Here is a 24,784-nt window from a genome sequence, read left to right on the forward strand (position 1 = left end):
TGGTTTAGTTTTTTTCCCACCACAGTGCTTATTGCTTTCAGACAGCTGTGAATGCTAAAAACACAGGTCATATTCAGTGAGATATTTAAGCTTCATGGCAGTAAACAAGTCACAGAAAGCAAGCAATATCCCTGTCAGAATCCATTTATATCATATTCATAAATGTATGTTTAAAACGTTGTTCCTGGATTCTGCCATCTCCTGAGGAGGAGGGAACGAATGTGTATTGAGCCTGCATTAGGTATTTCAAAGGAAAAGAGAAGCCTTTTGAATTGGGGGAACAAAAGGGAGGGTTAGGGCAGGTAGCATCTGGCTTGTGTCAAGAAAGAGAGCAATAAACATAAAAGGTCCTAAGTTCCTTTTCCCACGAGAGGGATGATACGAGGTAAATGATGGGGGATTGACCAAATGGGGTTAAGGGGGGGTTGAACCGGAACTCTTTATAAGGTTTTAGTTTGTAGAACAATATTAAGTCCTGTCTTGTATTCCTACAACCAAGCATGTCATAGTAAAGATTCCTTTTGGACTAGATTTGGCTCCAAGAGTTTTGTCTTCCTAAGACGTGGTTTGGGGTGGGTCCTGACATTCCCATTCAGAGCTCACACAAGGAAAGGTTTTCCTGGACCATATTTCTGGATACATTATGATACTATCATCCAACAACAGTGGATATTGCTTTGTAATGCATCTGCTGCTGCCAAATTTAAGCAGAACTTCCTCAGATTGTTGAGAATTAGTCTATTTAGAGAAGATATTACCAACATACATGGATTTCTCTTTCAAAAACCTGAGAGGGAATGAGGAGTATCTGTTGAATTTATCCAGGCATTTCCCACCTTCTTAGCCCAGTACATGGACAGTGGTGATTACAGCCACTTCTGTCATCTTTCAAAGGACTTTTCCTAAATGACCTTACCCAAATGAATACACATCCTTTCCAGATCAGAGCTGCTCATTTAAGCATTTGCTTATTCATGATTTATTCACAGCTGCTGTCTGCTTGTAGCACCCAGCTTCTCCTTTCTATCCTGAACAGAACCTTTGAGGCATTTTAAGTGGCTTATATAAGCCATGATCAGTGCTTCAGGCTACTTCTTTGACAAATACAGTGGAAGTGACTGTAGCCCAAGCAACTTCATTAGCTTTCTATGTGAATTTCTGCAACAATTGGTATGTTAGCACTATTCTTACTAATTAGAATTCAGAGAGGGAATAATTTAGAGGCTTGAAATGAAACCCCAGAAATCTCCAAAGGCAGAGATGAACAAATTGCATTGGGTAGCCTGGAAATAAGACAGTCAGTTTCTCCCAAAGTTAAGGAACAGCTCTGCATATCTGAGCCAATCATAATTTGATCTGTTCCACCTATAAGAGCTACTGGCTTTGCAAACTCTTGGTGGAGGGAAAGACATTTTTCCACTGGTTTGATGCCAAATTAGAGGAGCTTCAGTGCTCTCTGGGAAATGTTGTTTTCTCAATGTGCATCTGAGGTGGACATTATAAGCCATTAGAAGTCACTCTCCAAATAAAGGACTGTAGATTTCAAAGGAATTTCTAGCCAGTACTGATTAAACGCTGTACTGTTGGAGCTGGTAAGGAATTAATGCAGAAGTGAACAGTTGTTGTCCAGCTACTGGTTTCTCAGAGAAGAGTCTCCATCAGTTCAGGCAGGGAGATATAAAAGTAGGTATCATATTTAGGTTTTAAAAAGAGGGCATTCCAGACAAAGTTTTTTTAAATAAATAAATTAATAATAATAATATTAATAATAATAATAATAATAATAATAATAATAATAATAATAATAATAATAATAATAATAATAATGTGTCATTCATAGTTGCCACACAAACATACTTTATGTATTTTTACTCCTCTTTCGTCCTGCACACATTCTGTGCCTTAGGTCTGAAAAGACAGATTCAACAAAACAGGACATTAGGTAACCTGTGTACTAGCATAATGTTTGTCTTAAAAATTAAGCCATACATTTCTAAGGACGTGCAGTATATGGTTCATTGAATCAGTTATAGTTTCTCCGGTTGCTTCCACCACAAGAGCTGAGTGAGCCTGAAGCAATAGGGAGCACTTTGGGAGCGGTCGTCCTTTCAGCTCAAACCAGACAATACATTCCAATAATAAATGAAAACTACTGGGGCTGAAGTAGTGTTTCAAACTAAAACCATTTTTTTATGCACACAGTACAAATAACATTTCTGTGGTGGGGGGAAGCAATCTTTTAGAAAGCCCTGTTTATGAAAATAAATCCCTCTGGCTAGGAAGACAAAGATCAAAAGAATACATTTATGAGAGCAAAGAGGCAATTGGAGTAGGAAGCCTTTGACTGAGGAGATTCCTGATGATGAGATCAGGAATCCATTAGCCAGAAGGTCTTTCCCCTCCTTTGCAGCATTGTCCCAGGTAGATCAGCAGCTGTTGCCACCCTCTGCCTTCCATTGAGCTTTTCTTTCTCCCTCTTACCTTCCAGCTAACCAGATTCACACTGATGCTCCTTTGAGCCATTCCACGTAGACTGGCAAGATGTACAGCATTACCCCTGTTTTCTTCTCAGCATTCTTTGCTGAGACATGCAGACTTTCATTTGCCATTAGATGTTGTTTATTTTTTGTATATTTGTTTATATTTTATTTATAAAATTTATAGGCTGCCATCTTACCTCAACGTAACTCAGTTACCTCAACTATGTTTGATATAATTAGGTCCAGCTAGACTGCAAAATAGAAGAAAAGACATGATGGGACGAAGAGTTGTCATGGTATTGGCCCCCCTCATTACCTTTCAGTAACTATTATTGCTTATTTCTTATCAATAAAGTAATCTTATAAGCCAACTGCTTACTCCCCCCTGCCTTTTCCTTTCTTTTAGAATGGGAGGGAGGGAGGGGGAAGGAAGGAAGGAAGGAAGGAAGGAAGGAAGGAAGGAAGGAAGGAAGGAAGGAAGGAAGGAAGGAAGGAAGTCAAAGACCTACATTGGCTGCACTAGCAAGAGGCACATAACTAACAAGACAATGTGGAAAAGGTTACCTGACTGTGAAGGAAGAAGAGAATGAGAAGTGGTTATGTCTGCATGCTGTAGCAGACATTCTTAGATATATAAAAATCCTGTCCAACCAGAGCTTTAAGTCTCAAAAAAAGGAACAACAAATATATGATAAACTTAGTGAAAGGACATTGCTCAGATTACTGCTGTGCATATTAAGAATGGGCTACATGCTGATATTTTACAAGAAGAGAAACTTGAGTTTGTCTCTTCAGGCAAGATAAGTAATTGCAAGCACAGGTCACTTACATCCACAAAAAGATGGCACCGTAATGGGCCAAAGCCCTATGTCTCCCCTGGCAACTTTTATTTGGAATATAGCTGGATTACTTTATATGGCTGAATCCTAGATCAGCTTTGCTACTCCATGAGTAGGAATAAAGTAAACAGATGGACCTCTTTGTAGCAAAAGAAAAACTATTGCTGGATAGGTAACCAAATTTCCATCATGGGAAATATGGAAAATACAAAAAAAAAAAAAATGGAAAAACCTTTGCCTACAGCCATTCAAGTTACCATTCAAGTTACAACTTCCCAGTGTGTGCTAGTGTTTTAATTGTTAAGCTATTTTAAAATTTTATTTTGAAAATCTCTATGCAGAATTTCAGGGTTAAAAAAAATCTCCTAAAACAACCTGCAGCTCTTCTCCTAGTACAAAATCTTGTATTAAAATTCTAATCTGTAGAACCACATCTAGTCCATGCCTTTGGAATGGCCACATGCTATTCATCTACTTTTTGTATAGAATGCAGGTATCAGTGACAAATATTTCATTCCTGATCCATACTTTTGTATTCATATGTCTTTTTCTCCATATTTCTTTAGACCGGAGATGTAGCTATCATTTTTACAGTCAAAACAACTTCAGCCCCTATCCAGTGTAGGCAGTCAGGTGCAATGCTAGTGAGGTTTCTCAGACTCAGACAGAGGCTTTAGCTATCTATTTATCTAAGTAATATTTTGTAATAATGACTATCAGCTACAACTTTTTAAAGAAGGATAAAACAATTAAAGCCACCTATTTTGCAGCCAAGCATTTCCTGGTAAATGAGAGGCCACAGATAAGGTTGTTTTTCTCTTGTATCGTACCGTGTATTTCATGGCAAAATGGCATTATTTCAATGCAAAACACTAATAATCAACCAAAACAAAACCAAGAATAAAAACAATCCTGTTGTCCTCATTCCCATGTTGGGTTCAGAAATGAACAATGAAACAATTCAGAGAGAGCAGAAAGTTCTGTAGCTTTTCACCAGCATCTGGACTATCTCCCAGAGAAAAACCCAGTGGACATGATACTGCTATAAAATTCTAACAACGATATTGTTATTAAAGACTTGGGGACTATTCCAGAGAGCTAAACTGCCATCTATGTATATCTTTTAACAGAATTATGAATCTTGGAGGGACAGGAGTAATATTGGAGCAGAATTAAATGTTGAAGAATTCTTTAAATTTATTCAGTTGTTTTCCATGATTGATACTTTATTTTGGAATGTCATGCCTAGCTGAAATGAAGAGCCAAGAAATATGGCCAGCCATAAATGCTTGAGGATCAGTTTTTAAATAGTGGAGAAAACAATTCCTGTCTGCTTCATGACTAGATGAAAGAACTACTGTACATTAAAACAAATCCATCTTTGCTAATTTTTTAAAAGACTTTCTTGTGATTTGAAGTATAGTTTCTGGAAACACCTATCAACCTCATGTTTTAATGTCTTATTTGTTTTCAGGGGACAAAGGGGAACATTGGTCTTTGTTTTTCATATGTGACAATAAACTCTTCTTTACACAGCCCTCTGAAGACCTGGTATCTTATGAATCAGACCTCTACAGACAATCTCATGATAGTTACCAGTATCTTAACAGTGAGGCAGACAGTCATGGTGGTAAGTAAATTGCCAAAAATTTGGGAATACTAGAGAAATAGATTTATGATCGTTCAAGAAGGATGATGAATGAGTACAGCTTTTAACTACATTTTTTGCAACCAATACTTCAAGTCAATAGCTTTAGAGCACTTTGACCTAGCATGATGTAAACACTACCTTTCTGAAACTATTAGTGCATACAACAGCATCTCAAAGATCATAGCAAGACTGAAAGTTCTGTTAATGATAACTATTTCATTATACCAGCCAAATTTGGGTCCTGGATTCTTCCAGAGGTGGCAATAATAAATAAGTACTTCCCAGTTAAGCACAAATAATACCAAATCACTCTTCTAGATTTTGCACAGTATTTTCTGATACTGTGATAGACAGGATAGGAATATTTGCAGCAGCAACATAGGTGGAATTGAGAACGTGGTTCAGAGGACAGGCTCTGCATGTTTGACTGTAAGATCAAGAGCCAAATTTCTAGCCAGGCTGGTTCATATAAGCCCTGGCTGACCATGTTGGAAGTAAACATTCTGTGCAAGTATCTTTGGAGGTAACGGAATTGGGGAAAGCAGACTAAATATGTTCCCCATGACTGGGAAGCAGGGAGATGGGCACAACAATAAATCTGAAGCAGGCCCAGTGGACATACAGTTAAATTGCCAAAATACTTTACAGAAACTCCTGAAGAATAATATTGAATTCATCACCAAACAAGAAATAATAATTAAAAGGCAAAGGTTATCTAATGCTTACATTTTTATAGTTCCTGTTGTGTTGAAAATTAGATTAGCACTGACCCTATTTAACAGAAAGGAATTGGATTGAAAATCATGGGTTGTTTTTTTTTCCATTCCAGCTGATTTAGAAATAACTGCTCCAACTGTAAGGAAATTACAGTTTGCTTGACCTGGTTATTTGGCTGAGTTCAGTTGCTAATCTGTAAACTATAGTTTATGAGGGATAGTGACTGAGTTGCAACATGTTAAACTGATATCAAGGAAAAGCATGTTGTGCTTAGCACAATATATGATTGCAGGTCATGTCTTACTTGTTTTGGTCTTATGTATCTGACATTAAGTACATTTGACTTTAAACTATCACCCTGGAATGTTCTGGATATATGTTCATTCACTTTTGTAAAGAAAGTGAAAGTATTTATTTACATAAGCAACCTTTCCTAACCCCAGTCACAACAAAATGACAAAATGTGTGTCATAATGAAAAAAATGCAAGTTTCGCCCTGTCCAAATTATGTCACACTGTCACATGCAAGTATATAAGGGGTGGGGTTTTTATTGCAAGATCATGTTTTTTGTGACTTCCACCTCTTACCTCTCATGGCAGGCACTTATATTTATTTAAAATATTTACACTTCATCATAGAACATAGCTTTCAGAAGAAACATCTTCCTCTAATTATCTCCATCCTCACAACATATATAATAATATGTTTGTATGTGTAAATGAGACACTTGAATTAGACTAAAAATATATAATTTTAATTTTCTGATCAGTATGGAAGAACTTGATATCTCTATATAAAAAGGTGAGAGAAGTGACACAGGAATCTGTACTTCTCTAAGGAACTCCATTTCATTTATATTTCATCCTTTCCTTACAAATGAATCTCTCCTCTTCTCTATTGTCAATATGAAATGCTGGCAAAATATTACAGAGATAAACATGAGGATGATATCCAATACAAGTCAGACACACAGAGGGAGAAAAGGGGCAAGAAAAAAAACTATGTCTTGGTAATCCTCCTTATATTAATGTGCTACAACTTAGAATAAATATAAAAATGACTGATGAACTATGTTCACAACCTAGCAGTTATATGTGAGTCAAAGGTTACTATTATTATCTATTAGTAACACATCAAGAAAAAAAGCCCTTTATGGTAGGAACACTTCTCTACAGTATTGGTAAAAAAAAAAAGTGAGTCCATTATTTCACTCTTTACTTTAGCAATGAATCTGAGCAAACTCAGCCTTGTCTCTTTCCTTTAACATTTTCATGCCATTAAAGCAAGCATTCTCCTTGTCTCCATACCAAACCATTCTCTCACATCCTCTTTCACTTCACATGACAGTTTTCAAAATGGCTCCCACATGAAAAAAGCCACATGCCTCCTAGTGATTTTTTAAAATGTTTTTATCCTTTCCAGAAATCTAATGGATCACACCAAAGACTGCCTTGTTCAGTTTCCAGTCCCTTATAGGGGCCATCAGATGCCTTCTGAAGCTCATAAGCAAGACAGTGACAAAAGAACACACACTCACTCATGTCCCCAGCAATTCGGCTACTTTGCAGGCCGGACATTCATTCATGTAATTTAATTTATAGCCCCCGAAGTCCCAATTTTTTATACATATAGTTTTATATTTATATTTATTTCTTCCATTCAATCATGTCTGATTCTTGGAGATTGCCTGGCCAAGTCTCTGCAAGCCTCTTCTGGGCAAGGTTTTTCAGAAGTGGTTTGCCATTGCTGCCTTCATAGGGCTGAGAGAAAATGACTGGCCCAAGGCTTTGGCCTAAAGCAGCACTAGAACTTGCAGTGTCCCAATTTCTAGCCAGGTACCGTACCTTAACCATTAAGCCAAACTGGCTCTAACATTTATGCATACACACAAATGAAAAAAAGTGGCAGAACCTGAAGGAAGAATTAGAGAGGATGTGGAAAGTAAAAACCAAAGTGGTCCCCCCCCACCCGCCGTGGTGATAGGAGCACCTGAGACTATGATTCCTAAATTGGGAGAGTGGCTCCAAGAGAACCCAAGAACAACATCAGAACTCTGCATCCAGAAGGGTGCAGTGTTAGGAACAGCTAAGATAATGCACAGAAACCTTGGATTCCCAGCCCAAGACCACTTCCCACCCACTGGAGTGAGAAGGAAGGATTTTTTAAAATAAAAACATAGAAAAGATACAGCTGACCGGAAGAGCAAAGCATTCAAAATAAGACCAAAACAAAACAAGCAAAAGGGTTCCATAATCTCAAAGCCAAATAATAATAATCTCATAATCTCAAATACAGCCATCTGAACAACCTGTTATTAGTAGTTTTATTCTTCATGTTCTTAGAGATAGAAGAAAGAAACAAAAGAAATCTAAATCTCAGCTAAATTAGGAAGAGTAGGACAGACAATATATGAATCTTGGTAATGTGAATCTTTGCTACCTGAAAGAATATTGAGTTACATGAACCCAAGTCTGAATTAAGCATTGTCATAATAACACATATCCTTCTAAAGATAACCATAGGGTAACATTGCTCTCAAGGCCCCCATGAAGCCATATTAGAAGTCATATAAGAATGTTGAGCTGGGTTCTGAAAGGAAACCATATAGAGCCCCACACTTTATAATAATGCAGCACCACAGTAGCTTTAACAGACAATAAAACATTTGGTAATCAACGTTTTCCAGCTTGTCTTGATCATCAGTCTTTCTTCATTAGTGATTTACACTTTTGCTGGCAACCCCAGTTTCACATCATTCCCATGATATTGGCCATTTCTCATCTGCAGACTGTGATGTAGACAGTCTTATCTCACTTTTTTTAGTACCCTAGAGCACCAAATGGCCACAGCACACATAGCAAAGGAGAGTGAAGACAGATAAGATCACAATGCTGGCTCACAACAGCTCGTTGTGTCATTACAGGAATGACAATAAGAGAAGAAGAGAAAGATAGAGTGCTTTTCTGGGAGATTTTTCAATATAAAATATTCACAACTACAAAAAATGCATTAGAGTAAACTCAGTAAAATATCCCTGTAAAGTTAAATGGTGATTTTATAATGAGACAGGAAAGGAACTTAGCTCCACAGCATAAATTTTGTTCAAACCACAAAGCAGAAAAATAAAATGTTAAAAACACAAAGCTGGAGAAAATTTAGACATTTGTCTTGCACTAGAAAGACATTACATAAGTCTTCAGACTTTTTGAGTGCAAATATTCAATACTTTGAGAAGGGCATTTGCAGTAAAGCCCTTCATCTGTGCAAGTCATTTGTGGACATCACTTATCAGGAACACTGGGCAAAGGACCTTGGATGTCTATTTCAGATCATCATAGATACATCTGGGGAACAGGTGATTCATCAACACAAGAACATCAAGTACCAAGATGTCAAGTTAGGAATAGTTTTAAAGGTCAAAAAGAAGCAGTTTAAAATGGATTCAGAAAAGGGTCAGGTGAGAGAGTAATGGCCTGGTCTTCCTTCTAAATAAAATTCTACAAAGAGGTTTTTGCCTAATTTTCAAATATTCAATGGATTGCCATCATCCAAAGGGATAGTTAACAGGGGATTAAAATGGAAGCTAAGAAACAGCATAACAAGGTTACAAATCTTATATTGTAAAGGCCACCTTATTCCCCAGTGATAAAAAGGGAGCAAAGAAGATATCCAGATTGTAAGTCTACTTTTATTTTTTAGAAAGAATGCAGCTGCATCAAAATAGAGGAAGAGAGATTAATCACCAGTTAACAGTATTTACTTCTTGTGTGAACGATTTCAGCTTTGGTATATTCATTCAGACATTTTTAACACTTCCATTTCTCAAAGGTTTCAAATTTTGCAAGTTTACCACATTTCATGTGGTTTCAAATTTGGATCATCAGAATCACATACAAGTTGACAGTCTTTTCAAGTTTGAGGCAATTTTTGTTTCCATCTTTTGGGAGGGTTTCTAGAACAACACATGTTTGCTGAAAAGTTTTCCATTTTAGATACCAAGTATCACATTTTATTAGGAATAGGACTGAAGCCTGTGGGGATTCTAAAACACACAGGCCAGAAATTTAAGCAGCTGTCTGGATGTGATTGGGATAACCAAACAGCTGTGTTGCCCCATTCTATCTTGGAAAATTGAGTACAAACTTAGAACTGGCTATTAAATGTATTGGCACAGAGAAAAACCATAGTTTGTTTATTTGTTTTTGTTTCTCAACATACTGATAAAAACTGTGTCTTATAAACAGAACTTTTAATTCATTCAGAGACAATTATCAACTACTGTATATCATAAAAAACTGGAGTGTGTTTTAATTTTTATGTAGCTCCTGAAATCATAAGTAACTTATCAACACAACCAGCCAGATTGTGATTCTTGTACTAATGACATTTTTGCATGGCATCCATTTCCCATGAAACTGTTTGGGATAATGCTATACCAAATTATAATAATAAGCCAGATGTCGATGCATACAAATGGCCAGAGTGTAGATTGTTTAAAATGCTATCACTGTGCGGCGATAGTTATTCTAGTTTGTTTCAAGATTATATGCCACTCACATACTACCAAGTTGGCACAGCTGTGCTATAAGGAAATAATTTTAAGCACTGCACATAGCTGCCATGTGGAGTTATTACTGTAGATGCTATGCTTATATGCTATGCTTATATGCTTATAGCAACTACACCATCAGACTCAGACGTCCATTTCTCCTCATTCCCAAAATTGCTCTTTCTTCCTCTAGATCCAGGCAGTTTCTCCACTCATTTCCTCCAGCTTTTTCAATTAGGCAAAGAGTAGCAATAACTCCTCAGACAAGGAATTCTCACCCCAACACCTCCCCTCCAATCAAGGATGGTGCTACTAAAGACATCATAATAAACTACAAACAATGAACTACCCAAGTGGAACTTATTGAATGTCCTGTTGAATTCTGATATTAGAACATAATTCAAATTCCATATATTCCACATGGAATCTAATCTTGATATGGAGTGAATATGAACTTGGTAGATTTAGCAATCCTCTCTCTGTTGTGCAGATATGAACAACCATGGGTTTTTTTTCTTCTTAATTCTGTATTACCAGGTGAACTGCTTTTAACTCCATCAGACCACTACTGGGAATATCATCCCCACCATCTGCACACTGAATTTGAGAGCTTTGGAGACAATCATTTTGCAGAGCTGCAAAGTGTGCAGCCACCACAGCTCCAGCAGCTCTACCGGCACATGGAGATAGAACAGATGCATGTTCTCGACTCTGGGATTCCTGTCACACATCTTGGACTCAACCACAACCACCAGGTACAAATCTGAGCCCAGATAATTCAAATGTAGATATTTTTCTAGACCCCAAACATAATGTAATAGCAAACTATAAGGGGAGTAGGTTCTGAACAACTAAATTAGATAACTCAATAGACAAGGATTATTCCTATTTTATAACATTTAGTTTAATAAAACTAGGACAAATTAATGCCACCACAAAAAGACTTTTAAAGAGAACAAGAAACTAAGCATTATACATAGGATTATATCACTTTTGTTTAATATTTAAAAAAAGCAGATACACCTTTTCCAGGCTGTTATCAGAAAGGCTAAATTATCCATGCAGTTAAACACATCATTTGAAGTTATATTGTTATCAGTTTTGGAGCTTTTGTTGTGTGTTTTTTTAACCAGAAATAGTAGGTGGAACCAACAGAGTGAGACCCAGGGAACAGTTTATTTTTAATGTGCTATTCCCTGCCTGGGTTGCAGCAAAAATACTCTCCTGAAGCTACTACCAGCCCAAGGAGGGATATTCTCAGTAACCATGAATGAAAGAGAGGACCAGAACTGCTAATTCTTTGTCTTCTTCCCTTCTTTGCAATGTAAAGGAATTAAAATTGGGCAGCCAATTCATTTAAAATATTACCATCCCCATCATCATACATCAAGCCAAACATTTTTCTATGTAGGAGGGAACAGAAAGCACCCATATATTTTTTTCTTCATTCCTGCTCTTGTGTTGCCTGTGTAGAGAAGCACCATGGATGATGACGCTTAGTAGCCACGGTTGGGTGTATTCAAGTGGCTGTAGCCACTCACTGTAGTTAATATATTTCTTGTTCACTTTAGAAAATGCCCACTTTCCAACAAATAGCCTTAATATCACAAACTCAGCACTTGGAATAGTAGAATAGAGGCAAAACATTAATTCCTAGACAATCTGAATGGTAAGAATAGGCAGAAGCAATTTTTCTGCTTTAATATCAGAAAAAATAGTAAAGGTGGTTTCTTAGCAGAATCCCAAACTAGGCATACCATATCTGGGCTGCAAACCTCTGAATGATCATTATATGTCACCAAAAGGTCATGGGATATTTTAAACTGGATTTCTTCTCGAAGTGAATTGTCTCCCAAGTACCTTTTTTCTCAACCCCAAGTAGACTGAGGTCATGATGTTCCACACTTAAAACTACACTTTAAAAAAATAAATTAGTAAGAATGGAATGGAGTTTTTAGATATATATTCCATCATCCATTTAAATTGAGATTTACCATGTCATCTCTTTCCTTCTCATTATTCCCCAAAGTGTAACAGTTTAATACTAGGGACAGTTAATTCTCCATGCAAACCTCATGGAGATATCTCACTAGGATAAATGAAAATGTTTCACTTCCCCCCAATATCTTCCAGCATGTCACCACTGGAGGAGCTTCCAAACTGTTACTGAACTTCCACTGTGGTAAAAAAAATGTGGCTTAGACACTCTTCTCTTGATGTTTTAAAAGCCTTAAATAAAAGTCTTGCTTTCCCTGGATCTTCTTTAGCTGTTTCATATGATGGACATTTGCTCTGATTAAACATTAGTGGCCAATCTAACGCCTCCATTTAAGCTGCAGTTTAACTATAAAGCGCTCAAGGTGACTCTGTGGTTAAGGTCAGTAGTTTTACCCTTGAAGAGTTAGCAGGAAGTGTACACACAATGTTACTCAATCCCAGCCCTTTCCACTGTAGTCATCTCCAGTTAATCTGCCGAATCATTAACCACCCATCACTGCACCCCTGAAGCAACTTAATTGCACATTCCTTACTGAGATATTTTGGAACAACTTCTACATCAACAGAAAAACCTCAGAAATCCACAGTCTGACTCCTAGAATGAGTTACAAAATAAGAGCCATTTTGTATATTCTCAGTTTGCCCCTTCTTATCCCTCTTGCTTCAGGCCTATTCGTAATTTATTTCCTGCGCTTGTGAAGAAGCACCGAGCTTTGCTTCTGTAACCTAATGACAAACAAAAACAGAATTAACCAATGTATTTGGATTTTTCCTGCAATGGTAGCCTGTCCTTCTGCATCTTCCTGTAAGATGACCTGATAACACAGACACAAATTTGAAGGAGATGTTTGAAAGAAAGGCTACTATATCCATCTCCTTTCTATATCCATCTTCCCCTTGTATGACTTATCTGACAAGCTCCTATCTCTGAACAGGTTGCCTTTGTGCCCCGAATGTGTGTTTATCCCTCTCATCAGCGCAGTTCTGATGAAGAAGATCTAGAGAGGCAGAGTCCACCCTTGGAAGTATCAGATGGAGAGACAGACATTGGGGAACCCACTCCTGGGGTTATGAATGGAGAATCAGGTTAGCAACTATACCACAGAAGCTGAATTCTGTATTTTATCCTTTTTCTTCTTTCCTGTTCTGTCATTGCTTCTCTTCCCATATAACTCTACTATCTCAAAACTGAAATGTCCTTTTCTGCCCTTATTAAGTTTTCTCTCATTGCTATCTTGTGTTTGTTTGGGTTTTTTTTTAAAATCCTGTGCTAAGCACATTGAGCTACAAGCGTATTCCACAGTTCTTGATTTGCAATTACAGTCTCCATATCCTACCATTAAGACTGATCCTTTTCAGGTCTTCCTGAAATGTTTGGCACCAGCTTTTCTTTGGACTTCCTCTTTTTCTCTGACCAAGTGGTAGAATCCCATTGACTGTGGTCTTTGCTCATCTGGTAATGGCTCTGATTGTTTTCCCCTTCAGGTCACATATCAAATACATATTAAAAAGAAAACATTTCATTTAATTTAAGGACCCAGATTGTTGGGGGCAATTAAGCTGACTTTGTAATAATGCCGCTTGGGGTGTGTGTGAAAGCCCTAATAAGCAGGCATATACATAGAATGAAGGCTACTGCTAAGCTTGTAAGCCGCCCTGAGTCTTCGGAGAAGGGCGGGATATAAATGGAATTAAAAAATAAAAAAAATAAAAATAATTCTTTAATCTAAGTTTGAAGTGAAAATTACATATTCATCCTCACATTTTGTTTACTGGCAGTTTGAAGACACATTAAAAGGTAAAGGTAAAGGTTCCCCCGCACACGTGTGCTAGTCGTTTCCAACTCTAGGGGCCGGCGCTCATCTCTGTTTCAAAGCCGAAGAGCCAGTGCTTGTCCGAGGACGTCTCCGTGGTCATGTGGCCGGCATGACTAGACGCCAAAGGCGCACGGAACGCTGTTACCTTCCCACATTAGAAATCATTTTAAGGTTACTTATCTCCCAGCTTGCTGTGAATGCATACTGAAGTTGTCTTTGGTTGATCTACTATTAGTACCATTTTCCCCCTTCTCCTGAACCTTCCCATGTGAATAATCTCTCACATCTCAGTGTCAAGGCTGGAAATGTTGTCAAGGGCAAGTAACTGCTCCATTTCTCATTATGAGCATGTCCCCTCCCTGTCCAGTACCTGGGCACTGACATTTGCGGCCATGTTGGCTTGGACTGTGAGAGAAACCCAATACTGACTTTTGCAGCTGGCAGCCTAAGGAGAAACCTGCAGGTTCCCACCCTGTTCTCATGGTCCTTGGAGAACCCATCACCTCACCCAGGTGATACCCCTCTATTACACTAACAAAATACAGCAGCGTAACTGAGAATGTGATGGTGATATTTTTCCAGAGATTTGATAAAATAGCTAGAAAATAGGTGCTCCTAGTTTTAATAAAATCAGAGCTCAAAGTCCCAAACACCTGACCCTGCCATCTCTGTGGACATCACTGCATTGTTGCCATATGTGTGATGGGCCTTAGAAGATGAAAAGATGGGAATGGTGCAGTCTCAGCCAGAAAAAGATTACATAAAATATAGTTTATAAAATATAACTATATTTACATATAATGCTAAGACAACATCAAACTTCATTATGGTTATGTGCAAAGAGTAAACCCAGGCATTTATATATTCTGTGGAGTCCTCAGTATTCTCTGAGCTTGGTTGCTTTCTTGCAGATATTTTGCAAACTATATAACATCACCAGTGCTAGAAGGGAGTGGGGTTTGCTGTCATTTATATACTGGAGGCTTGCCCTGTCCATGCTGGTAGGAGTAGTCTTGATGGTTCTTTGACTGCCTGTTGTCTACTGATAGCTTGTTTGGCAGGTCCTTGATTTAGGTGTGTTTGCTTCTTGATTGTTGTTCTAATGTTAATCCAGATGTTAATCTCTGCTCATCTGAGTGTTGGTTGCTGGGATGAGATGTTCTGATCTTTTTGTTTCCTTTGACTATTTGATTGTCTCTTTTGAATGATACGTAGCTGTTGTTTATGTCTATCTGCTTGTTGATAGCTGATTTGTCTGAGTGCCAGGCTTCCAGGAATTCTCTAGCATTTTGGGACTTGGCTTGAATTCCTACATTAGTTTGGAAGTGTATGGCAAGAATAGCACTTGATTACAATGCACTCATCACGAACCGCTGTCAGTTGTATATAAAGAAGTTTCTGGTATTCCTACTGTCCCTCATGCATTTCTTTTTCTACTTCTTCATATAGGTAGTAAGAAGAAGATCCGATTGTACCAATTTCTTCTCGACCTGCTTCGGAGCGGAGATATGAAGGATAGCATCTGGTGGGTGGATAAGGAAAAAGGCACATTCCAGTTCTCCTCTAAGCACAAAGAAGCACTGGCTCACCGCTGGGGCATTCAGAAAGGCAATCGCAAGAAAATGACCTACCAGAAAATGGCACGGGCATTGCGAAATTATGGGAAGACTGGGGAGGTCAAGAAAGTGAAGAAGAAGCTCACGTATCAGTTTAGTGATGAAGTGATGGGAAAGAGCAGCAGTGATAGAAAAAGCTTTCCTCTCTGAACGAGAGTCCAGGATTCCCCAAAAGCCAAATTGTAGAGACAAATATGGGTTGGACCTAGCAACCGAGTTGCTGTAACATCTCCGGGCCCTCATTCTTACCTTACTGAGGTTTTCATCAACATCTTCTCTGGTACGAATTCCCTTTTCAGCTTTGACATTCCTACAAGTTATTTCTGCATCTATACAACAAGCTGGACACAGTAGGGACTTTTTTTAAGAGAAAGAAATGTATAGGTATGTTCTTTTCAGAAAATATTTGATTGTGCTGTAATTAAACCACATAGCCAATGAAGTGTTTTTATTTCTCAGACAGTATTAGTTGATCTTCAAAGACTGCCTTAGCCTTACAGCTTTTAAATTAGCATTAATAAAGACTCTGCTAGATTTCTCCATGGCTAGAGAGAAATTTGCAGACCTTGGAAACGTATCTTATTGTGCAAGTATTATTAACATTAAATATTTAATAAAATTAGATATACTGAAATCATATCTTCTACATTAATCCAGATAATCGTAGCTGTTTTTGAGCCATCTTATAAATAGATCTCTCCAAGCCCTAATGGAGATGTTGGAGAAAGAACCCCGGGTGAAGTGTCTTCTTGATCAAAATCATGTGATTACCATTGAGCTATGGGCCCTACCTTTCTTGTGATATACATACTTCACCATTTCCATGGGCACAGAAGCAATAATATGTACAACAGCATGAACTGTTACTGTTTCACCAATAGTGATATTGAAATATTTATTCCTTCTGATCTTCTAAGCTGATGCTTCCTATAAAGATTTTACACCACTTCTGTAAAACATAGTTAGAGACCTCTTTGCAGTTAAGAGAACCGTATAGGAAGTATAGAAGAATACCAATGCTAACTAAGATAGAGGGTTTCAGCCATGAATGAGTTATACACTTACATTATCACATGCAATGTCACAAGCATATGGTGTACACCCTGTGGTCTCAGTACACCTTTTTTCAATTCAGAGGATTATATATATCTGCCCTGCCTTGAAATTACTGAGCTTGGCCATATTGATCATAGGGAGCCACAGTCATAGGTATGGCTTTCCTGAATAAATACCATGTTCTTCCAGAAAAGAAATTGTTATGGAAGCCACAATCCTATTCCCAAAGCACTGAGATCATGGCATTAATCCATCCCTAGAATCTTGTCTCTTTCTTCTCCTATTTGTTGGGTTCCACATGAAGAGAACAGATCTCTTCCATCACAATTTTTTGGAATTTTGGGGTGGAATTTCCCCTGTTCATTTAAAAAACAAGAGAGGTTGCTTCTATCTACCCTTAAATTATTATGAGGAGAGGATTTGCTTTGAGAAATCTCTTTTGGGGTTTAATTCCTTGGCAGTTATTGATTTTTTATGAAGAAGAATCTGGAGACTCCCCCAGTTTTCTACAGTAAATAAATTAAGAGTCCCTGTGCTGTTTAGTTCTTGTTCAGTTTTCTGAAGTATTTATTACAATTGTTTAACTTCACTATATACATACAATGAAATTTTGGAACATGTTTCTACTACATGTGATGCCTATAGCACCATTACTTAATAAGCTATAATTTAGTTTGTATCACATTTTATGATAAACATGAAAAACAAACTAATGTTATGAGACAAAGAACTGCAATTTGGAAGAGAAGCAAAATGAGGATTTTTTTTTTGTTTGCACATGTTTTAAAATGTATGATTTAATTCTCATTTCAATTCCAAAGTGGTTTTCTCTTTCGTGTTTTCCAAAATATTTGTTTCTAAAAACATCTGAACTATGTCTAATTGAGAATTTCCACCTGTTTGACCACTTTCAGCCCTCAGCTGTGAAGAGAATGCTATGGTTTATTCAGCTGCACTTTTCAATCATTCCATTTAAACTCTGTAATTCTGACCCACCCATTTTTTTATTGTTGCACACACATTCCATTCCAGCTATAATCAAAAACTTTCCATTTTAACTTAAGGGAAGCAGCAGAAACTTAATATTGATCAAAATATTGTACAAAAATATCATTTAGAGCTAGGCTTTTTCCTCATGTGGGAGCCACTCCTCTGCCCCCACAACATTGGGGGGCTTATGAAATCTCTCCAATTAGCTCTTGGCTTGGTTTCTATGGCAGGAAAAATGTTCCAAAGAAATTTTGGCTAAAGAAGGTTGTGAGGTCATTTGCTGAGTCCCGCCCAGTAATAAAGAAATGGTAGACTTTTAGGGGTTGTATGAAGCGAGCTCCAAGCAGATGAGGTAATGTCTTTTCTTTGTGTCATGCCAGTTTAAACATGTCATCAAAAGAACAGGAAATGGCCATGTTTTAGCCTTTCTGGGAAAGAGGCCTACATACGATCATGGATTGCATGTTGTATGTGAATCAAGAATTTGAGACTTTTCCAAAAAAGGCAAACCACTGTGCAGGGTTGCAGGGACAATGCACACAGGCCATAGGAACTATGACAGTTTTGTGACAGACTCAGTTGAACCTTGAGCCTCCTAAATTTTGAATTTTTTTCACTGAACCAGCAGAATGTCTGCCATGGGAGACTCCCCTGTTCAAACCATAGCTGCTCTAGTGTGCACAGGGCAAAGTGAATCATCCGTTTACCTCATGTCTGTTACGTGAGATTTCTCCTAGCCATCTTTTGTCCTCCAGGATGACTGATACAACTTCAGCTCATCTTTGCTTTTTCTTTCTTTCTGCTGGGCCTACTTCTAAACAAAGGACTAGACTATAGCTGTCTAGTTCTCAGAATAGCTCTGTGACTAAGAGGCATTCTTGAAAATAAAAATGAGGCTAAAAGTTGGCATTTGGCTTTGCAGCATTTATTTATTTTTTAAAGAAGCAAATAATAATGTCAGTTGGGATAGGGAAGCCGGCAGCATTAAGTATAAGGAGTCAAAAAAATCTGTGGCAGTGGCCAAGATATGTTGTCTAATTTTCAATTTTTCCTTGACCAAAAAAAGATCGTTTATCATGGTAACAAATCCTGGTAATAGCAGAACCCTGGATTTATAGGGACTCATGAATTAGATTGTGACCATCCTTTTCAGAGCTACTTCAATCTTCTTTCCTGAATTCTCAGCTGTACTTAAAAAACAAAAAACTTTCTAGATTGTTTTCTTGTGCAAATATACGGGCGAGCATGCTTACTACTTAATAAGTAAATCTGCTCCTAGTCCTCAAAAATGAGCACCAGATTAAATTGCTATTAAAAACACAAGACTAAGTATGGTCAGCTGCTAGCATGTACAAACCAAGAAGCTACTGAATGGAGGAACAGGTTGTAATAAAAAAGAAATTCGTTCCCTTGACATTTCTCCATAGGATTTGGATCAGGAAGATATGTTCAGAATAGTTTCAACTTCAGACATCTGATTTCCTAAGATACAACTGGGATAAATAAGATATAAAACTGTTTTGAAAACTTTAGCTATTAAAGAAATACATTCAAAAAGCAACTTAATCATTGAAGGAAATTGTGGTATTCAAGTTTTTTCCATTTTTGTTTTGCCAATTATTTAAAAACATATTCAGTCATAATAGCAATTAATGCAACCACAAGGTAAACGCCAAGTTACAACTGTTTATTTACAAACCATGTTTTTTTAAAAATAAAACGCCTTCACATCCTGATTTTCCCTGTGTATGTAAGCAGCATTTATCTTTTTTGTTCTCTGAGTAAAGCAGAAGTAGATGTATTTTTTGTTATTCCAAGAGCTGTCAAAGCCCAGAAATTGGGCCATTAGGTGGCCAGCTGAAAGGAGTGCTGATCGACTCATGGTATTCCTTGGCTGTTTTCTGCTTTCTTATGATACTAGGGATAAAGGCACTTGAATTTAATAGCTTGAAGTTGATTCCTCTTTCAGAACATGAAAAATATTCATGAACTTACACTGGGATGAATCATGAAGAGATTTTCCATGATATGAAAAGGATAGTGCAGAAGCCCTTCGGACTGATGCTGGTTAAATTCTTGCCATTTACTCCTTTTTCCCCTTTCTCTGACATTAGGAAGAAATACTGCCAGGTGATCAAAGTACAAGCTTTTAATTTACTTTCTTCCAGAAGTAATCAAAAATCCTACATCATCTCTCCTTGATACTTTAAAAAAAATCTCTTGAAACTCACGGCTTAACTGGTGACCCCAACATCTCCTTCACTGGTAGGACTGAATGAATTCTGAGGTTCAAGATACCTCTGAAAGTTCATAAATGGCAATTCAGGATGGATAAAATGGATTATTACTGCAATGCTGCCACCTGGTAGTCAACAGCACAGTAGCATTAGGAAAAGAAGAAAAATACTCTCCAGTTCACATGCCTTCCGAATGTGAGTGAAATCAGGTCTAATATTTATCTCATACAAATCTGACACAACTGTGCACTAAAATTGGCCAGCCCATTACATTCCAGTTTTCAAACTTGTTATTTACCTCTGATGAGTTTTGATTTGAGATTGTGGAGATAAACCCTAGAACTTTACATTGATCAAAGTTGAAGGGTAGTTCTGTTGTGACTGGGTAGCTCATCAAGGAATACTTTTGCAGACCAGATTTGGTACACTAACACTGTTCCAAATGATAAGATACAATTCAGCCCGAATTAAGTATCACTCCTCCACTCCATTTCAGTGAATGGGACTTACTGGTACCAGTGCATAACTTCAGCTGTTCATAGTGTTGGAATTTACATTGATATGTTGAGGTTTCATATACTTAATGAAAGACACAATTATATGCCATGAAGAAGGATACCCAAGGACATCGTTTTGGGCACTGGGCTGTATGTAAGTCCTCCATTGAACAAACAGTGGGACCTGTCTTGGATGGTTCACACTCTCTGACACATGGAACTCAGCTATATTTATCCTGGCAGAGGAATTTTGTCAAGTGCCTCTGTACTGTTGATAAGGTGGTGATGCTGACAACAGAAGGGGAACAAGAGGGAGGAGCAGGAGGGGGCTTCTATTTCTTGAAGTGGGATCTTGGGAGTCCTTCAGTCTTCTTGCAGTGCCACTCAGTGAAAGGGACCTTTCAAATCACAAGCCAAACAGAAGATGCCAGAACCTACAAAGAAACCAGGTAAGGATAACTGGAGATGGAACAAAAGAATGTTACTTGAATAAATGTAGAGATGGAGCAGGTCTCTTCATTATATAGTGAAATAAGATAATTAACAATAAGCATACTGGAGAGAAAAAATAACCAGCTTTGAAGTAGGCAAACATGTATTTAATTAAAATGTAATTAAAGGATAATTAAAATAAAGTGGATTGGTTAATTTAAAATAGAGAGAGGCTATAAATTCTTTATTTCTTTGTCCCCTTCAAATTGCACCTTGTGATTTTCCTCTGGAATTTTTCTGGGAGATGTGACTCCCATTGGTTATTTATTTTTGACCTGATCTTCCATGCAAATATAAGTTTATAGGGAGATGAGAAAATGAGGTACTTTATTTAAGATGTAGTTTTGCTCAATAAGATTAATCCTTGCAGTGACAGAAATCCATAAATAATGTTTTCCCTTCTCCTTTGAAATATGAGATATGAGAGCTCTCATCCAGAAAAGCTATTTTGATACCTTTTCTTAAAGACTATTTAAATTAAAATGAAAAAAAGCCAAGCCACACTATTCCCTTGTTAAATGTCTGCACTTTCAAAAACATTCCTGAAATTTAAACCTTCTTTAATGGTCTTACTTAAGATCGTATAATATTGAATGCTACATTTCGAGACAAGATATTGGAGAATGGGTCCAATGTTAGATGCAATTTACTCATTTCAGTGTATTTGCAGGGATATAAAATTAGTCCTAGACCTTTTTCTCTTTTACAATTCCTATTAAATTGAGGATTGATAATCTGGTATTTGCTACTTGATTTAAAAGATAATTTTTACCCATATTGTTGTATGTTTGTTTTCCCAATTCACATATCTCTTCTAAGACACAGCATTCATTTGTTACTGCAATTTTTGTATGCCAGGTCACTAGATGCACATCACATCAAAATATCTGCCTCAGATATTTTGCTTTTAAATTACCATTAAGCAATGTTAGCACATGCTTAGGACACCAAGGAAAGGGGGACTTCAAAGAGGGTTCTTTCCCTCTAGTTATTATGTACTTAACTGTTCATTGCCACACTCAAGTTTTCAGCAATTATTGAATCTTAATGTCTTGTCAGTTAGGCAATGAAAGAGCTGAGAAGCACTGTTGTCCACTATTAGGGCATCGTTTGGCCTTAATCCAGCCCTGACCCACATACATGGATTATCACAATATTCTACTTTCCTCAATTGATAGTGGGTAGATAATTTCCTTAAATAACTGTTTATAAGTAGTATGAAAAATTTATGTAGGCCCCTTTGGTTAGGGCTAATTGGACACAATTGACCTGAAGGAGAAAAATGGTTTCTTTGGATATGTTTCCTAGAAAATCTAACCTATGATTAGATTAGAACAGGGGTCTTCAAACTTGACCCTTTTATGACTTGTGGACTTCAACTCCCAGAATTCATGCATTCTCTAAGACTCTTCCATTGTGGTGTCCTTCTTCTTTGGTTTTAGTGATAAATCCTAAAAGAACACACTAAAGTAATTGATTTCTAAGAAGAATGCAATTACAGATATACATAAATGAGTCTAGTTATTAGAAATAGAATTTTATAGGAAGAAAGCCCAAATTAGGTACATTTCCATATATGTTGGTAACTGTATCTGTAGAGGAAGATAGGGAGAATTACACGGTGATATGCAAGCCCTATCCTTTTTCTATGCATGTTGCAAAAGGAGTGGAGCATATGGCATGATGCTATTAATTGGAGACTAAGGGGGGGAATTAGTTGTAAATAAAATTAATATTAGGGGTATGACACTCTTGTTGAATTCATCTGTATGACTGGAGGTCTATAAAAAGACCGAATAACTTTCATGAAATATAGCTTGTGTCTTTAGTTGTTATGGGGTCCTAATTAAGCCTTAGCAATGCTAACAATGGAAACATCTGGAAGATCTTGTTTGGGCTGGGAAGAGAACCAAGATCAGCATTTGAAAAGGAGATCTCTGGGGAAATACCAAAGCTGTAGACTAAAGTCAAAGGCCAAAAGAAGTCCCAGAAGACAATGGTAAACCACTTCCATGTTCAATGACATCCACAGGTTCCTGCACCATTTCTCAGAAATTTCTCTACCACACACCTCAATAACCACTGCTAGGATTTGGGTTCAGGAGAGACTTTAGCAATGTTGACAGCCTTCTGAAATAGTTTTGGATTGGTTTTTATTTTGTTTTGTTTTTCAGGATACTGACTACTTTTGATTTTATTGCTATGGAGCAGAGCTTATTTACATATTAGACCAGGGGTGTCAAGCTGCCAGATGCGTCAGGCCGAAACCGCGCCCACCCCATTGCCGGCAATGGGAGAAAAAGTTACGATACGTCACAACACATCATGTGACATTGAGAGTTTGACACCCCTGGGTTAGACTGTCTTCATGTCAGAACAAAAAGATATAATGAAGATAGTAAATTTAAATGCTTATTTCCAGGAACTCTAGGTGGCTATCTATATGGTTATAGCTATGGATATTGGAACTGATAATTTGATTACACTTCTAATTGTTCATTATATCTGGAACAATTATAGAATCAAAATGGAGAAGCAGGAAAGAAAGTAATGCACAATTTACAATTATGTGGAAGCTGTGCACGTACACAAAATGTGAGCATTAAGTTGTATTCGGCAAGAGCCTATGAACTTCTGGGAGAAAAAACATTTGCTAAATATAAGTGAGAGAGATGACTATAGGACTAGGAAAAGCAATGGCAAACATTTTTTTTACACGATCACTTGCATTGTAGCAGCTGAAACAGTAGTAGCAGCAGCAGCAGCAGTAGTAGGGTAAAGGTAAAGGTTCCCCCGCACATGCGGGCTAGTCGTTTCCAACTCTAGGGGCCGGTGGTCATCTCTGTTTCAAAGCCGAAGAGCCAGCGCTTGTCCGAGGACGTCTCCGTGGTCATGTGGCCGATATGACTAGATGCCAAAGGCACAAGGAACGCTATTACCTTCCCACCGTAGTGGCCCCTATTTTTCTACTTGCATTTTTACATGCTTTCGAACTGCTAGGTTGGCAGAAGCTGGGACAAGTAACAGGTGCTCACTCTGTTACATGGCACTCGGGATTCGACCTGCCAAACTGCCGACCTTCTGATCGACAAGCTCAGCGTCCTAACCCACTAAGCCACCGCATCCTTCAGTAGCATTAGTAGCAGCAGTAATTGTAGCAGTATTTTCAAACACTACTTAGATTCAGGGTGGCATCTGACATATCTGAGACCATATCAGAATGAAAACAGAATGCATATCAAGAAGAGGGGGAAAAACCCATACTTAATTAAGCTGTAAAATCAAAAAGCAATAGCAGTAGCAATAGCGCTTAGACTTATATACCACTTCATAGTGTTTTATAGCCCTGTTTACAGAGAGAGCATATTGCCCCCAACAATTTGGGTTCTCATTTTACCAATGATGGAAGGATGAGTCAACTTTGAGCCAGGCAGGATCGAACTCCTGGTAGTTGGCAGAAATAGCCTGCAATACTGCATTCTAACCACTGTGCCACCTCAGCTCTCCTCTACACTACCACAGCTCTTGGTGGTGCATATAGAGCCTTAGCACCCATCATAACCCAAGCCTAAGAGAAAAGCCAAGTTTTTAATAGTGTCAGAGTAGAAGCTATGTAGATCTGGGGAGGGGGGCATTGCATTTGCTGTATAATGAGGAGACTCCAATGAGATAGTTTAAACCAGGGGTCTTCAAACTTGGCCCTCTTATGACTTGTGGACTTCAACTCCCAGAATTCCTCAGCCAGCACACTGGCTGAGGAATTCTGGGAGCTGAAGTCCACAAGTTATAAAAGGGCCAAGTTTAAAGACCCTGGTTTAAACTGATTTTGTGAACTGAGTCACCA

At 37.8% G+C, this 24,784-nt stretch overlaps 2 protein-coding genes across 3 annotated transcripts in view; both read left to right on the forward strand.

Moving 5' to 3' along the window:
• SPI1 (Spi-1 proto-oncogene) overlaps nucleotides 1-16,806 on the forward strand; it is a 34,391-nt gene extending 17,585 nt beyond the window's left edge. Inside the window, exons 2-6 of one of the 2 annotated variants that reach the window (XM_083359437.1) lie at nucleotides 2,721-2,776; nucleotides 4,856-4,949; nucleotides 10,775-10,992; nucleotides 13,171-13,321; nucleotides 15,502-16,806. In XM_083359437.1, the coding sequence (XP_083215563.1) occupies nucleotides 2,753-2,776; nucleotides 4,856-4,949; nucleotides 10,775-10,992; nucleotides 13,171-13,321; nucleotides 15,502-15,818 (804 nt within the window). In that variant the 5' untranslated portion in view covers nucleotides 2,721-2,752 and the 3' untranslated portion in view covers nucleotides 15,819-16,806. The remainder of the gene's footprint in view (nucleotides 1-2,720; nucleotides 2,777-4,855; nucleotides 4,950-10,774; nucleotides 10,993-13,170; nucleotides 13,322-15,501) is intronic. The other variant, XM_083359436.1, reaches the window with a different exon arrangement.
• Nucleotides 16,807-20,872: 4,066 nt separating this feature from the next.
• MYBPC3 (myosin binding protein C3) overlaps nucleotides 20,873-24,784 on the forward strand; it is a gene marked incomplete at both ends in the record, with an annotated part of 87,121 nt that continues 83,209 nt past the window's right edge. The window contains 1 exon segment of the mRNA XM_083356348.1: nucleotides 20,873-20,897. Coding sequence (XP_083212474.1) covers nucleotides 20,873-20,897 — 25 coding nt within the window.

This window comes from Vipera ursinii (genome assembly GCF_947247035.1).
Source record: "Vipera ursinii genome assembly, chromosome: 1".
NCBI classification, from domain to species: domain Eukaryota; kingdom Metazoa; phylum Chordata; class Lepidosauria; order Squamata; family Viperidae; genus Vipera; species Vipera ursinii.